The 15,713-nt window shown below is 42.6% G+C and overlaps 1 protein-coding gene across 1 annotated transcript in view; it reads right to left on the bottom strand.

Annotated features, from left to right (window-relative positions):
- LOC121618708 (dihydropyridine-sensitive L-type skeletal muscle calcium channel subunit alpha-1-like) overlaps positions 1-15,713 on the bottom strand; it is a 168,948-nt gene that overhangs the window by 25,114 nt on the left and 128,121 nt on the right. Inside the window, exon 35 of the mRNA XM_041954272.1 lies at positions 270-397. Within this exon, the coding sequence (XP_041810206.1) occupies positions 270-397 (128 nt within the window). The remainder of the gene's footprint in view (positions 1-269; positions 398-15,713) is intronic.

Genomic DNA, 15,713 nt, shown 5'->3' on the forward strand with positions numbered 1-15,713 from the left:
TTGTTTGCTGTGAGCACTCTTAGAGTCAATATCCAATTGAAATTAAGATAATTTTGATTTATACGTAGCTCAATGCGGGACTGTATCACACATTTGCTAAACCAACCAGTGCATCTCTTCATCCTTGAAGTCTCTTTGCTAACTTACATCAATATCTATTCATCCTGGAATTGCATGACTGAGAAAAAAGTCTCTTTCATCAGTTTGTGTTTGGAGATAATTTGGCATTTGTTCTTCTTAAAACCAGATACATACACACAAACACTTACGTGGCCTCAGGATCATATTCTGCCCAGATTTTCTTGAACTCATCCAAGTGCTGGGGGCCAAGGATGGACCAATCACGTGTCAAGTAGTCGAAGTTATCCATGATGACAGCCACAAATAGGTTGATGATCTGTGAAGAACAGAAGCAATAAACGTGTTTACTGTATGTCCTTGTAAGTAGCTGATTAAAGAGGTGTACCACAAATATCTTGTTCAAATTATTCCTTATTTATGTGCCGCTTGTTCTTTTTAGATATTAATTTTGTCATTTGTCTATTGTAGTTGTACCCAAACTGGACCTCTTAGTCAATTTCTTTTACTGAGCATTTTTAATAAAGTGTTACCCCACCAAAAAAGTTCAGTGAGGACGTCTATTTCTTTGCATGCTTGGGCCTGTAGCACAGTGACAAACCTTCACCTTAGCTTATCACCTTGCTGCTGCCATTATGCACGCGTTCATGCTGTGGTCATTTCAGTGCAAATCACACAACACAGTGATCAGCGGCATACAGTCTCTGGCCAAACAACTGATTACTGGTGTTAACTTGTGAGCTTATCATGTGCAGTATCTCAAATCAGTCTCTATATTCCCAAACAAACACCCCAACTGGTCTTCAGACACTTAAATACTGGTCATGCTCATCAGGGGTTGCCAAATAATTTCCTGCTCTGATAGATAGATAGATAGATAGATAGATAGATAGATAGATAGATAGATAGATAGATAGATAGACTTTATTTATCCCAAGCTGGGAAATTGCAGTGCAGCAGCAGCATTACACACAGTGAAAATAAGTGAAAACCATGACTGTAGGAACAAAGTATATATAATAAAATATCGAAATAGCAAGCAGTAATAAATTATATACATAATAATAAAATATCAAAAGCAAAGAAGTAAGAAGGTAAGAAGTATTGTATTATTATTATTAGATTTTTATTAGATTTTTATTTTTTTTTATTTCTTTATTTTTTAGCTGTTATTGTACAGTGTAATGGCATGTGGCAGGAAAGATTTCCTGTATCTGTCCCTTCGACAGCGGAGCTGTAGCAGCCTGTGGGAGAAGGTGCTCCGCTGTCTGTCCACTGTGTGATGGAGAGGGTGCTGATCATTGTCCATGATGGACAGCAGTTTATTCAGCGTCCTCCTCTCCACCACAGTCTCAAAAGACTCAAGTCTGAGTCCTGTGAGGGATTAATTCTTTGCAGACTCTTTGAGGATCTTTTTACACAATAGTTGATAAGGTTAAACCTTTGTAAGACTCTTTTTATGGCTCTTTGTACCAGAGCTGTTTATTTGTGAGGGGAAGATCACTGAAGGCCAACTGACAGATAACATCTATAACAACACTAGGGCCATGGTTGACTGAGGAAGCCTTCCAGGAACTGGTCAATCTTGTCATTTGCATTTTATGAGTCTAGCAACTTGCCTTATTTGATCCATCACGATATAAAGTGAATGCTCTGAAAGTCTGGCAGAGAGCACTGTGGACTAGTCTTCTCTCCATGCTGCATGAAGTAAAGAGATCTGATTCATCACACCGTGTTTGTAATTCTTCAGAGAATTAGCACTCTCAAATCTACAAGAAGAATTTCTTCGACAGTCCAAGTACAGAGCCAGCCTTCTTGATGATCTTATCAAGTCCGTTGGTGTCGCTGGCTCTGATGCTGCTGCCCCAACAAACAACAGCAAAGAAGATGGCGCTGGCAACAACAGACTGGTAGAAGATCTCCAACATTTTACTGCACACGTTGAAGGATCTCAGTTTCCTCAGGAAGTAGAGTCTGCTCATCCCCTTCTCGTACACAGTCTCTGTGTTGGATTTCCAGTCCAGTCTGTTGTTGATCACCACTCCAAGGTATTTGTAGTCCTCCACCTCCTCCACCACGTCCCCTTTGATCCGTAGTGCTGTGGGGAATACAGGGTTCACAGCGCAGTCATCGGAGCTCTGCAGCTCAAGACACCCTGACTCAATCACTAAACATCGCAAATCACAAACAACAGTTGCAACAGTCAGCAACTTGAATATTGAGTCGAGAGATTGCTGGGGAGTTTTTGTGTCTCAGTAGTCTGCTGTCTTCTCTCTAGTTTCATCAAAGCAGTTGTAGAATATTGCAGTTGATATTTTTACAGGATACAAACTAACACACAAACCTTCATGTTTCCTCAAATGGTTGTAACAATTCTGTTGACACGTTGTCAAGCATCTGTGGTGTTTGTCTAACTTCTTGCTACTTCATCTCGGCTGCTGTTCCCAACACACTGCACAAGAGTCGACTCATTGTAGCAGTCAGTGTTTATTCTATGGTGATACATATAAATAATTAATTTACGTAAGATAGACCAGGGACCAACTTACGGGATCACCATTCTGCTATGGACCACCCACAATGCATCCGTTATAAGATTTCGGCAGTTTGTTCGAGAGGGGGAGAAAAATAGAGCTGCTAAGTCAGGGAGAAGGCAGGTAGGTGGCTACCTAGTGGGGGCTGATGATTGGCAAATGCAGGTCGACTTGGGAGAAAAGCAGAGGACATGCATGCCGAATCCGGCAGGAGAAGAGGTTAAAGTCTGAACAAGACACCTCTCCTCTGCTCTGCTTTCCCCGCCCCATCTTCTCACTCTCCCAATAGGAAGAGATCCAGGAAGAGGACGTGTTTGGGACCATGTGGCCTGTTTAGGTGAGTTTGCGTTGTAAGATACAGAGTTGGCTTGTTTTGTTCTTTTTTGTTTGCTTCTTGAAGGATATGTTAGGGTTTGTTGCTTCTTGAAGGAAATGTTAGAAGAGGCTGTTAAATCTAGTCTGTGGTTTAGGCCTCCACCCTCAGCACCCTCTACACTTTCTACCCCCTATCCGAACAAGGGTCTTTATCCAATCCCTACTTTCATCTTTGACTCTACCTCTTTATTTTCTACCCCGACCTGAATCAGGGTTTGTATTCCCACCCCGCTTTTATTGGTGCAGTTGGTGAGAGGCAGGGGTAGATGATGGTAGATGGTAGTGCAGCAATTGGCAGTTACATGTGGCATCTAGGCCTGTGGTAGCATTGTAGCAGCTAACAATAGCTAGAGCGGTGGTAGTATGATAGTATCTTAGCAGTTAGTATTGGCATCTAGCAATTAACATTAACAGTATAGGTGAATCTAGCTTTATTGTCTTCTTCTGTTCCTCTTAGCAGGTAGCGGTTAGCATTTAGCATTAGCTAAATGGTAGCATCGGAACTGTATTGTCTTCTTCTGTTCTTCTTAGTGGTTAGCATTAGCATTAGCTAAATGGTAGCATTGGTACTGGCCACTACCTGGAGCATCTTCTAAACAGGCCTGGGTCAGTTGAACGTGGCAGTGCTGTTTGGATTGTGTAGGAACAGTGTGAACTGGCACTAGGGGGGGTGACTCTGGGCTCCTGGAGGTGTAGTGGGACTAAGTAGGCGATACACTGTTGAAGGGAGGTATCCACCTAATGACCCCCAGAGACGTGTTAGGAATCACTGCTCTTTGGCATGTATAGAGGCAGATTAGGGGTCCAAGGTTCTTCACTTAGAATGAATCCTCTTTTTGAGCACAAGTATCTTGTGTTTAAATTAACTTAAGTTGGCTACATTTTTAATTCAGATTGTCAGACATATTGCATTAATCTGGTCATTGTAGGCCCAATAGGTACCCTAATTTTACCATCCAGTCATGTGGTCAGTGGGCATATACGTTTGCGTTTGTATTCACCGGATTCGAGAATGTAATGTCGAGTATGAAGCAATTAGCTTCATACATGAGTTGCTGCTGGTAATTGTTACATTTGTCATTGGATTTTGCTAATATATGCTATTTGCTACATCATAATTGCATCTGATATTGGCTACATTGTCACTGCATTCTGCTAATTGCTACATCATAATCACATTCTGCTATTTGCTCATTGTAATCACATCTGATAATTGCAAAATCATTGCTGCATTCTGCTACCTGCTGCATGTCAGTGCTTTTGGCAAGTGTTGTTATGCTCATGGTTGTCCTGACCTATCCACAGCTGACAACATTTGGTTCGGCGTGCCCCTCTAGAAATATAGCAGCATTGCGTGTTGGCGGACCAAAGGGAAGAGTGGTTGAAGAGCTAGGTTCCTGTCATAGTAATGGTGTGACTCCTCACAGGGCTTGTTGGGGCTCTCTTCACAAAGTGACAAAGATTTAATCACAGAGGTCTGTTAATTAATGTAAAATTTCAAATGTCTCAAAACAGAACTTGCTGTCAAATAGAACGGCAGATACTTCAATCAAGATAAATAATAATATTAAGACAAAATTTGTCTACAGCTGTTTTCCTCCAGCAATTTGTCAAGCTCCTACAATTTGTTACCGTGCAAGCTTGCATATGACTGGCGGTTGGTGGTTGTGTATTATGTCACACCTAGTATTTAGTGCACTTCCTAATTAGGGACACGGGGCAACGTCCCGAGTCACTGGCTCCTACAGCTATGAAATTACTATCCTGCGCGTTTCTTCTTCTTCTTCTTCTTATTAGGGACACGGGGCAACGTCCCGAGTCACTTATTGTTATCCCGCGTGTTTCTTCTTCTTATTAGGGACACGGGGCAACGTCCCGAGTCACTGGCTCCTACAGCTATGAAATAGCTGCAGGAGCCAGTGACTCGGGGCATAGCCCCGAGTCACTTATTACTATCCCGCACGTTTCGTCTTCTTATTATTATTAGGGACACGGGGCAACGTCCCGAGTCACTTATTACTATCCCGCGCGTTTCTTCTTCTTCTTCTTCTTCTTCTTCTTCTTATTAGGGACACGGGGCAACGTCCCGAGTCACTGGCTCAAAAAAAGCTTGAAATTGGACTTTTTCAAACATCTGTAGCTCAGGCATACATTCACCGAGAGACTTCATTTCAACTTTAAAACGTACATAATTTTGTCGGCTCAAAATGAACCTCGGCACATTTTTTGATATCTCTAACGGTTTTCGAGCTATGACCATCTGAAGACCATGAAGTTTCTCAAAAAATGCTCAGAATCTCTCCCCCTAGAGTGGGTGATGTCATAAGTTAGAGTGAGACAGCCAGTGAGAAATCGCCTGAAATGTGTTTCGAAAATTGCCGTAAAATCCAAACGGTGAATAGGAGACACATAATTTTGGATCTTTTTGTAGACAAACTTGTCCTCTTCCGTGTGATGTCCTCGAAAAAGCCGAGAGACTTACTGAATTTAAATAGTGAGACTTTTTGTGCAGCCAGCTCCCTCCTGCTCTCCCATTAAGTCCCATGTTAAAATTCAGAGCTGTGAGCAAAGCAGAAATGCCTCCTGTCTTTAGATCGCCATAAAACGAAAAGTTGTTGTGTCAGGAATAAAACGAGGAGATGGTCGGACTCAGGAAGTTCTCGGGAGTCCGATGATCTATAGTACACTCTGATACGAGGTACGGTTCTCTCACCAGAGGATTTAGTTCAGGAGGTTCGCCGAACCCAAATCTCACTGCATACAATACAAACTCCTGTTCTCTGAGTCGCAGAGTCTTTTTAAGTCGACCATTTTGTCATTTTTCTAAAGAATATCTGGACATAAAACACACGTACATCTGGCCCAGACTTGTCCGCATCTCACAGTGTAATCGGTTTTTTGATAGCAGCTACGGTTTTGACACAATCGCAAGTTGTTCGGAAGAAACCGACAGCGAAAAAGCCGCTTTTCAAGGGAAGAGTTTAACAGGTGCAACTGTCATTTACACACACACCAGTCAATAACCCACGCACACACATCTGCAGGACAACAAGCCTGAGAGTGATTATCTTAACGAGCTCAGTCAAAACAAGGGCATTGTTTGAAAACAATCTCCGTCCAACAAACAGTTAAACTCAGCTTCAGAAAGCAGTTTCGCAAAAAGGTTGAGACAGTAGTCACACAAACACACACACAAAAAGGGCTAACCAACAGCTAAAAAGTGATTAAAACAGCACGTCAAAACTGAACAGGAACAGGTAAACAGTGGGAGAGGTGCAGAGGTAATTATCAGCAGGTGGGGCAGAAGTTACACAGGCACACACGCACGCACACACACACACACACACACATTCAGACACACATATACCATACACATCTCCATGTAGGAGCAGGTTGGGCTGCTTGTGTAGTTCAAGCAGACACACACACACAAACAGACGAAGACACACACATACGCAGTCACACACAATGACAGATACATAAACACACACACACAGACAAATGCATAATGAAAACCCCATCCCCCCGCCCCCTTGTTAACGCCGTTAGCTCTATTAGCTCTGTTAGCACAGTTAGCTCTGTTAGTGTTAGCGCCGTTAGCTCTATTCGCACCGTTAGCTGTTAGCTCCGTTCGTGTTAGCTCTGTTAGCTCCGTTAGCATTAGCTTAGTTTATTGATTCAGTTCATTAATTCATGTTAACAGAGACATGAAGCAGAGGAGAAAGCCACAGAAACACAGCTGGGACCAGTTCATTAATCAGGGACTGACTACCTCTGATACCTGCTCTTTCCTCAAATTTCAGCCTTTTTCAATTGTCCGCTGCTTCGCCATAGTTTCTCCTAGAGACTTCATTCAAACTTTAAAACGTAGATAATTTTGTCGGCTCGAACACACCCCGTGTCCCTTTCAAAATTTCCCAGAGGGAATTTTCTAGTTATTTTTCATCCTCCTCCAAGTTTTCATCCCTTAACTCGCCCCGCAGCTTTGAGAAAACCCTCGCAAATTATATATCAAAACGTGCGTATTGTTCGGGATCGTGTGCTATTACTTTTCTCAAATTTATCGCAGTTTTTCGCGTCGTAAGACGCGAAAAACTGCGATAAATTTCCCATAAGAAATGAATGGGACGGGCGAAAAAAACAAGATTGAAATTGGAGTTTTTCAAACATCTGTAGCTCAGGCATACATTCACCGAGAGACTTCATTTCAACTTTAAAATGTAGACCCAAGTCTGGTCTATTGGTGTGTTCATCCACATTTTGATTGGTCCTATAGTTTTTGATCAGTCACTGTTCAATGACAGTGATCGTTTGGAGGGAAATTTTGAGATTATAATGGGTGTGTATTGCGCGGAATGTTCGCGCTAGAGTGCGTGCTAGAGTGGCACAGAGTCTAAAAACGATCCTAAAATCTTCTCTTTTTCTCATCGCTACGGCCACAAATTACACTCTACACGCATAATTTTGGGATCAGTTTGTAGACAAACTTGTCCTCTTTCATGCGATGTCCTCGAAAAAGCTGAGAGACTTACTGAATTTAAATAGTGAGGCTTTTTGTGCAGCCAGCTCCCTCCTGCTCTCCCATTAAGTCCCATGTTAAAATTCAGAGCTGTTTTGTGAGCAAAGCAGAAATGCCTCTTGTCTTTAGCTCGCCATAAAACAAAAAGTTGTTGTCTCAGGAATAAAACGAGGAGATGGTCGGACTCAGGAAGTTCTCGGGAGTCCGATGATCTATAGTACACTCTGATACGAGGTACGGTTCTCTCACCAGAGGATTTAGTTCGGGAGGTTCGCCGAACCCAAATCTCACTGCATACAATACGAGTGAAGAGGTGCAGAGGTAATTATCAGCAGGTGGGGCAGAAGTTACACACGCACACACGCACACACACACACACACATATACCAGACACATCTCCATGTAGGAGCTGGTTGGGCTGCTTGTGTAGTTCAAGCAGACACACACACACAAACAGACGAAGACACACACATACGCAGTCACACACAATGACAGATACATAAACACACACACACACAGACAAATGCATAATGAAAACCCCATCCCCCCGCCCCCTTGTTGACGCTGTTAGCTCTATTAGCTCTGTTAGCACAGTTAGCTCTGTTAGCGTTAGCGCCGTTTGCTCTATTCGCACCGTTAGCTGTTAGCTCCGTTAGTGTTAGCTCTGTTAGCTCCGTTAGCATTAGCTCCATTCATGTTTATTGATTCAGTTCATTAATACATGTTAACAGAGACATGAAGCAGAGGAGAAAGCCACAGAAACACAGCTGGGACCAGTTCATTAATCAGGGACTGACTACCTGATATCTGCTGTTTTCTCAAATTGCAGCCTTTTTCAATTGTCCGCTGCTTCGCCATAGTTTCTCCTAGAGACTTCATTCAAACTTTAAAACGTAGATAATTTTGTCGGCTTAAACACACCCCGTGTCCCTTTCAAAATTTCCCAGAGGGAATTTTCTAGTTACTAACTCCTGACCTATTTTGTTTTCCAAATCAATTGATGGCTGAATTTCAGGTCTCCAATGTCTTATGAATGATCATTTGACAATGAAGTGGTAGGTAATGAAGACTTAATTGCCGAAGCCTTATCGTTGCTATGATAATCGCTCTATTCTATCACTCCTGTACACTAGCCATGCTGGCTAAGCTCAACTTTTTCACTATTCGGGTGACTGCTGAGCTGACCATTGATGGCTAAAGCTATTTATTGCAAACATGGCAAACTATGTTTCCTTATATTAAGAGAATATGATGCAGGATAGAATGGTTTGTATAATTTTATTTCTTGTTCAGGCCTTCTTCAGACCATTAGTCATTGCTGGCTTAAGCCTATCCATTGCAAGCAGGGCATACCGTCCCAAGCATTGCTGGCCAAGCTAAAGAAGGGGAGAAGGAATTTTTGCTGGGGGTCTATATCAAATAATCATGTTCCCTTACATCTGCAGAATGTCATTCATAGGAGAGAATGAGCTGTATTATAATTTGATTTATTGTTCAGCCCTTTCACTGACCATCAGCCATTCTTCTTTGTTCATTCACTTGTCTCTCCTGACTGAAATGAAGCTCTTGTGGAAGTATTCTTTTGCATGCGAAGGCCTGTAGGTTATTTCTCTTACCATGCAGCATTCACTCCTCTCATGTAGGCCGTCATTGTCTGGGGCTGTAAATTAAGATATCAGCTTTTCTCATCAGCTGGTCATATCTATCCAATAGCACAATGGCACACCCTCACCATTATCACCGCCATCATCTTGCTGCTCATTTTAAAGATGAATCGCTCTCTTTAATTCTTTCCTGCTGCAGTTATGCAAACCACCTCCCCATTACCACCCATTCTTTGCAGATCTTCAGTCATGAGTCAACAGAGACTTGAGAAACTATCTTGCTGCAACTCCAGGTGATGCCCCACGATTACAAAATATACCTGTTGAGTCTAAGCGCCAAAGATTTCACCTTAATTGTATCATCTGTCATTATAAATTATCTTTATTGTCATCTTACTCCATTGACTTGTGTCTTCCAAGATAAGATAAAACTTTATTTATTTCCAGCCGGGAATATTTGGGCAATACAGCAGCATGTGATAACAGTGGGAAGAAAAATAGCAGCAGAGGTAGACAACATTGGAAAAAAAGCAACAAAAAAAACAAAATACAAAATAAAAAGTAGACTATATATATGTAAATATTATACAAGCAAGACAAAATTTGACTTTATAAAAGAAAAATAAAATATGTAGAAAATATATAAAAATAAAAAGCATGTTTTGCCCCAATAGCTGTGGAAAAAGAACAATGCAAGCTGCCTTCAGATTAAAATAATAATAGTGTTACTACTATTGCACAGAAGAATAAAAAATACAAAACAAATAACAGTAAATAACATGTAATATTGCACAAAATGTAAAAGTAAATATATAATATTGCACAAAATGTATGGCTATAAGCGTAATTTGTCAACAACATGAACACAGTCTTATGTTAAGTGGTGTTAGAGTTGAATTATCTGGCATCTGATGGAATAAAGGACCCACAGTTGCGTTCCTTCTTACACACTGGATGCAGCAGTCTGTTACTAAAGGAGCTGCTAAGGTCCCCCACTGTGTCATGCAGGGGGTGGGAGGGGTTGTCCATGATCGATGTCAGCTTGGCTAACACCCTCCTCTCACCTGCATCCTTAGTGTTGTCCAGAGGGCGGTCCAGGACAGAGCCAGCTCTCCTGACCAGTTTATTAAGTCTCTTTCTGTCCCTCTCAGAGCTTCCGCAGCCCCAGCAGAGCACCGCATAAAAGACTGCAGATGCAACCACAGAGTCATAGAAAGTCCTCTCAGGACTCAGGAGATGGAGACCACTTTGGCCCTTTCTATACAGGGCATCAGTATTTGTGGACCAGTCCAGTTTATTGTTTAGGTGTATACCCAGGTATTTGTGCTCCTCCGTGACTCAATGTCAAATCCCTGGATGCACACCAGTGTAGTCTGTGGTGTTTTCCCTTTGGAAGTCAATCACCATCTCTTTGGTCTTACCGGCATTGATGTGTAGGTGGTTTAGTCCACACCAGTCGACAAAGTTAGAGATGACTTCCCTGTATTCCAAATCATTCCCCTGCGATACACAGCCAACAATGGCTGTATCGTCAGAGCAGCTGGTTGTGTCTGAAGTGTAGAGGGTGAAGAAGAAAGGAGAGAGCACAGTACCCTGCGGAGCCCTGCTCCTGCAAACTGCCACATCTGACACACAGTCTCAAAGCCTCACACACAGTGGTCTGTTGGTGAGGTAGTCAATGGTCCATGCAGCCAGGTGACAGTCTAATCTGGCACTTTTCAGCTTCCCCCTCAGCAGTGATGACTTTCGTGTTGAAAGCACTGGAGAAGTCAAAAAACATGTTCCTCACTGTGTTACCAGCGCTCTCCAGGTAGGAAAGAGAGCGATGGAGCAGGTAGATGATAGCATCTTCCACACCAGTGCCTGGTCAGTATGCAAACTGTAGGGGGTCCAGCTCGCTGCCGACCAGGTGACGAAGATGGTTAAGTATCATCCTCTCCAGTGTCTTCATTTGGTGGGAAGTTAAGGCTACAGGCATGAAGTGGTTGGGCTCCCTGGGATGCACAGTCTTTGGCACTGGGACCACACAGGAAGTTTTCCACAGGGCAGGAACTCTCTTTAGGCTGAGGCTCAAGTTGAAGATGTCCTGAACAACTCCACAGAGCTGATCTGCACAATCCCTGAGCAGTCTGGAGCTGATGCCATCAGAGCCAGTAGCCTTCCTCATCTTCATCCTCTTGAACTCCTTTCTCACCTGATCAGCTGTTATGTAGAGGCCGGGTGGGGGGCAGGGGGGTGGCTGCTGTTGGGTGAGGAGGGGGGCTGGGTCCAAAGTCTGTGATGTGGATTGGAGGGGGGTGAAGTGGTGTGAAGACAGAGCTGCTGGTGTCAGGGATGCACTGGGGGGTAAGGAGGGGATGCTGGGAGGTAACGCCATCTGGTCTAGGCTTTGGTGGATGAAGAAGGGACCGGGGGTAGAATCAAACCAAACAGGTTCAGCTCAATTGCCCATTCCTGTTCTTCAGATTCTGGGCCCCTGCCGTTGTTGCTGCTGTAGCCTGAGATGGTTTTCAGGCCCCTCCTGTCTCTTGTACAGCGCTGCTCCTTTACTCTAATATGTGCTGGATTACACCATCTCTTGTTCACAAACATCGCTATGCCCTCACCCTTCCTCTTACCGCACTCCGTCGCTCGCCTGTCCACTCTCAGCAGATGAAAATAATCCAAAGCAACATGCGTGTCCAGCGTGAGTTCGTTCAGCCAAGCCTCCGTGAAGCACATGATGCAACACTCCCGATCCTCCCGCTGCAGTCTGTTTAACGCCGTTAGCTCTTCCATCTTATTTGGGAAAGATCTTACATTCCCCATACTAAGAGACGGTATGGATGGTTTATGCCGTCGTCGCTTGTTCCGGCACTTAACTCCAGCTCTGCATTCCCTTCTCCGTCTCTGTATCTCCGCGGGGATCTCTGGTGTTGCACAGCGCTAACAGCTGTTCACAAGTCTAAACAATGGAGCCGTGGCTGAATGGGTCTCCCAATGTCGTCTTTAGTCCACAAAAGAATAAAAAGCAAATCACTAGTCTCACCAGTTGTACATCCGTAAGAACGCGCAATCGACCGAGACTAGTGACGGAATAAAGACGAGAAACACACAAGAAAACACTAAAACAGAGAAGAACGGCTGGAGCTGCTCCAACAGGCTGCCACTCGTGCAGCGCCATCTTGGACAACTTTTAACTGAAATACTGATACATCAAAGCTCTTTTCACAGTCTGAGACAACTCTGAGCTATTCAAAAGAAATTAAATCCGAGTGCAGACGGAAATATAGTAAGTTTACACTTTTTCATGGATGGGGAAGCTGGGTATTCAATACTCAAATGCCTCATTTGTATGGGAAAGACATATTGAGACAAGACACCACTGTGTGAGTAATTGATGATAAAAATGTCTTGGTTTAGTTTTGTTCAAATTCCTGCATCTTCCTGATGTATGATCTTAGCTGCTGAAAAGACATTCTGAAACTATGAAACTGTAAACAAGCACTTCACATGATCAGACAGTTATTTTAGGGGAAGTTGGGCCATGTTAATTAAATGCATATGTAACATGTCTGCATTAAAATGCTTACAAAAAACTAAAGCTACGGTTATATATTTTGCTGAGTTGTGTACTTACATTATCCCAAATGTTTGCAAAAATGTTGTAGGGCTGTCAGCAAATATTATAAATTTAAATTCATATTTGAATTGTGAAAAATCCATACATTCAATTGTGACAATTGCTTTTCAGTTGTGGGGGAAAAAAGCAGCACTGCTGCGGTGGCTGTACTGAATGCACTGCATAACGGACAGGAGTCACAGAACCAGACATAACAGCTGTTTCTGGTTTAACAAACACAAACTTTCTCTTTAACTAAAAGGTCTATCTCTGTAGGGATCCTTTCAATAATGCTGTCAGACACTTTGAGTAACAGTCTGACCCTGGCAGTGGCAGAAACAAGCACTTTTAGTGGACATTCACTGAAGGTGCGCAAATGCCAAGAGGGATTATGTTGCTGCTCATTTCATGGCTGCCGGCTGCTGTGCTCTCACTGAATACTGGAAAAACTTAAAAAACTGGTGACTCCATTTGCTAGGTTTGGCAGTTTTCCTCCCCTTTTCCTTGAGTTTATGTTTCCTTTTTACCGGTGTGTGTTGTCTGCTCTCTCTGTCTGTTTGTGGGTGTGTCATGCAGGTCCCACTGCCAGGATTAGCTCCACCTGTTCACACCTCCTCCTTCCATCACCAGAGCACACCTGTGACCTTACATGCTAATTGCCCTGTGCTGCCCCTTTAAGAGTAGGTTAATGTGTGATGTGTTTTTTGTCTATGTAGGCTTGCCGTAGTTCTTTTCCAGTGAAGATAGTCTTGAAACAAAGCTGTTGTTTTTCTGCTCCACATTTACTTTTTCTCTGCTGAACCCTAAAGAGCACATGTCTGTCAGTAATACTTACCTTTTCATGTTGAATTCACCTGTGATAGTCTTCTGAAACAGTTCATAATTTGTGTGGAAAACTTAAAAACGGGAGCGATGCTAACCGGTCTATGGCGTTTTTGCCAGTTTACTGTAGTGACTACTCAATGATATTTTCAGCACGTTTGTGTATATTTGTGTTGAGCATAATAATTAATGACTTAGCGTTTGTTGATGTAGATGAAAGATTCAAATACATTACCTTCGTAACATTTTATTTTTATTTCTGTATTGCAGTTTCACAGTACTTCTGACAGTAAACATCTGAAACTTACCTGCTGACTCCTGGATGTTTTTTAAGTAACCTGTTTAACTATCTGCCAAGCTAAAAATCAGCTCTCCATCCTAGTAAGGGCAGAATATGCCCATTGGTGTCATTAGGACGATAATGCAAATTGCAATTGCAAATTGCATTGCAAATTAATACTCTATGCTGTGTCTCAACAGAGTTAAGTCAGTATATTTTTTCAAGGTCAAGAATGCACTTAAAAAGAGTGAGCAAGCAATGTGTTGGTAGCATCAAATTCTAAATGAGGATATCATTTTCAAAAACAATTAAATTAATCAGTTTCATCACTTTTTATTATGTCTTTGCGCTATTTGTATCATGTTTACCCAACGTGTCACAACATTTTTGGGAATGGGCGTGTGTGTGTGTGTGAGCATGTGTGAACTTTCTGCCCTCCACAAACTTCTCACAAACTTTCTCCAAAGACGTCCCCCCCCGTCAGACTTCTCTGCTCTCCAGATCTAGCAGGAGCAGCAGACACACTGAGAAATGTGAACTTGAATTTTTCTTTACCGCAGCTTCAGCTCAGTTCAGCGGGGTGAGGATAGAGGTGATTCTCTTCACGACCGGCTGGATAAATCCATCAGTTTAAATCAGTTCAGAAACTCTGGTGCAGTGTTTTGTCCTTGACTGCATGTCCAAACGTAATTATGCTACAACTCTGATTTCATTGCTTGTTCTCGTGGGTACTGAAATAATTCATGCTGTCACGCAAACCAAACACAGAAATATCCGGATCTCTAAGTGGAAACATTTCCAACTGATAGAGTGTGTGTGTGTGTGTGTGTGTGTGTGTGTGTGTGTGTGTGTGTGTGTGTGATGCCAAACAGCTTATTCTGCTATTGACACTTGGTTGGTGTTGTTTGGGGGATTGAATGATTGAAGTCTGAAGAAACAAGACATACTGGCAATTTAACAATTTATTCATTTCACAAACAGTAGTGTGTGGAAGAACCATACACAGCCACAACAGCCTGGCACCTCCTCCTCATGCTGGTCACAAGCCAGGTCACACACTGCCATGGGATGGCATCCCATTCTTCAACCAGCATTTGTAGCAAGTCAACCAACATGCTTGTGTTGGTTGGAAAAAGGGAGATGCCACCCCTCACCATCACACTGCCTCCACCAATAGATGTTACTCTATTGGCAGCAATCAGCATCGTGTTCTCCATGTCTTCTCCACAATTTGACCCTACAATCAACTGCCATAGGCAGAATCTGGAATCATCGTTGAACATAACGTTCCTCCCCATGTTCAGGTCGGCATGTTGGTCAGCACCTGGGGTTACCAGAAGCTCAAAACAGGAGTCAGTCGCAATTGCAAAATAAGCTGTTTGCCATTGGCAGAGAAGATTTGGCAAATTTTTCATGGGGGCAACCCACATACTCAGCTCTGCTGCTCATCCCACAAATGCATGTTCTTTGCAAATGTGGCACCATTTGAAAGGGAAATGACAAGGCTTCAGTATGACATTTTTAGACAGAAACCTTTACAGCTTTTGTGTTTGTGAAATATACATAATGTACAGTCTTTTCATTATACTCACAACACATTTTGTTCCCTTTCAATAGTATTCATTGCAATAGACATTCTTTGCCTTTGTTCAAAGAGCCCTTGTAGTCCTCCATTTTATAGAACCTTTTTTTTTTTAATGTTTCAAATGTCCCCGAGTTACTGTACCACTTTCCATGTCAGGTAAAAACTACATTTAATTTGTATTTATGCACAAGTCAAATGTGAGCTATTGCACAGCTGGTGCAGATGGCTGCATTTTTGAACATGTCAAGGCAAAATGCTTAAGTTGAAACAAGTATTAAGCTGCTTTTAGTGTTTGTTGAGAGTGTGTTAGTGTGT

Source organism: Chelmon rostratus, chromosome 2, assembly GCF_017976325.1.
Source record: "Chelmon rostratus isolate fCheRos1 chromosome 2, fCheRos1.pri, whole genome shotgun sequence".
NCBI lineage: Eukaryota > Metazoa > Chordata > Actinopteri > Chaetodontiformes > Chaetodontidae > Chelmon > Chelmon rostratus.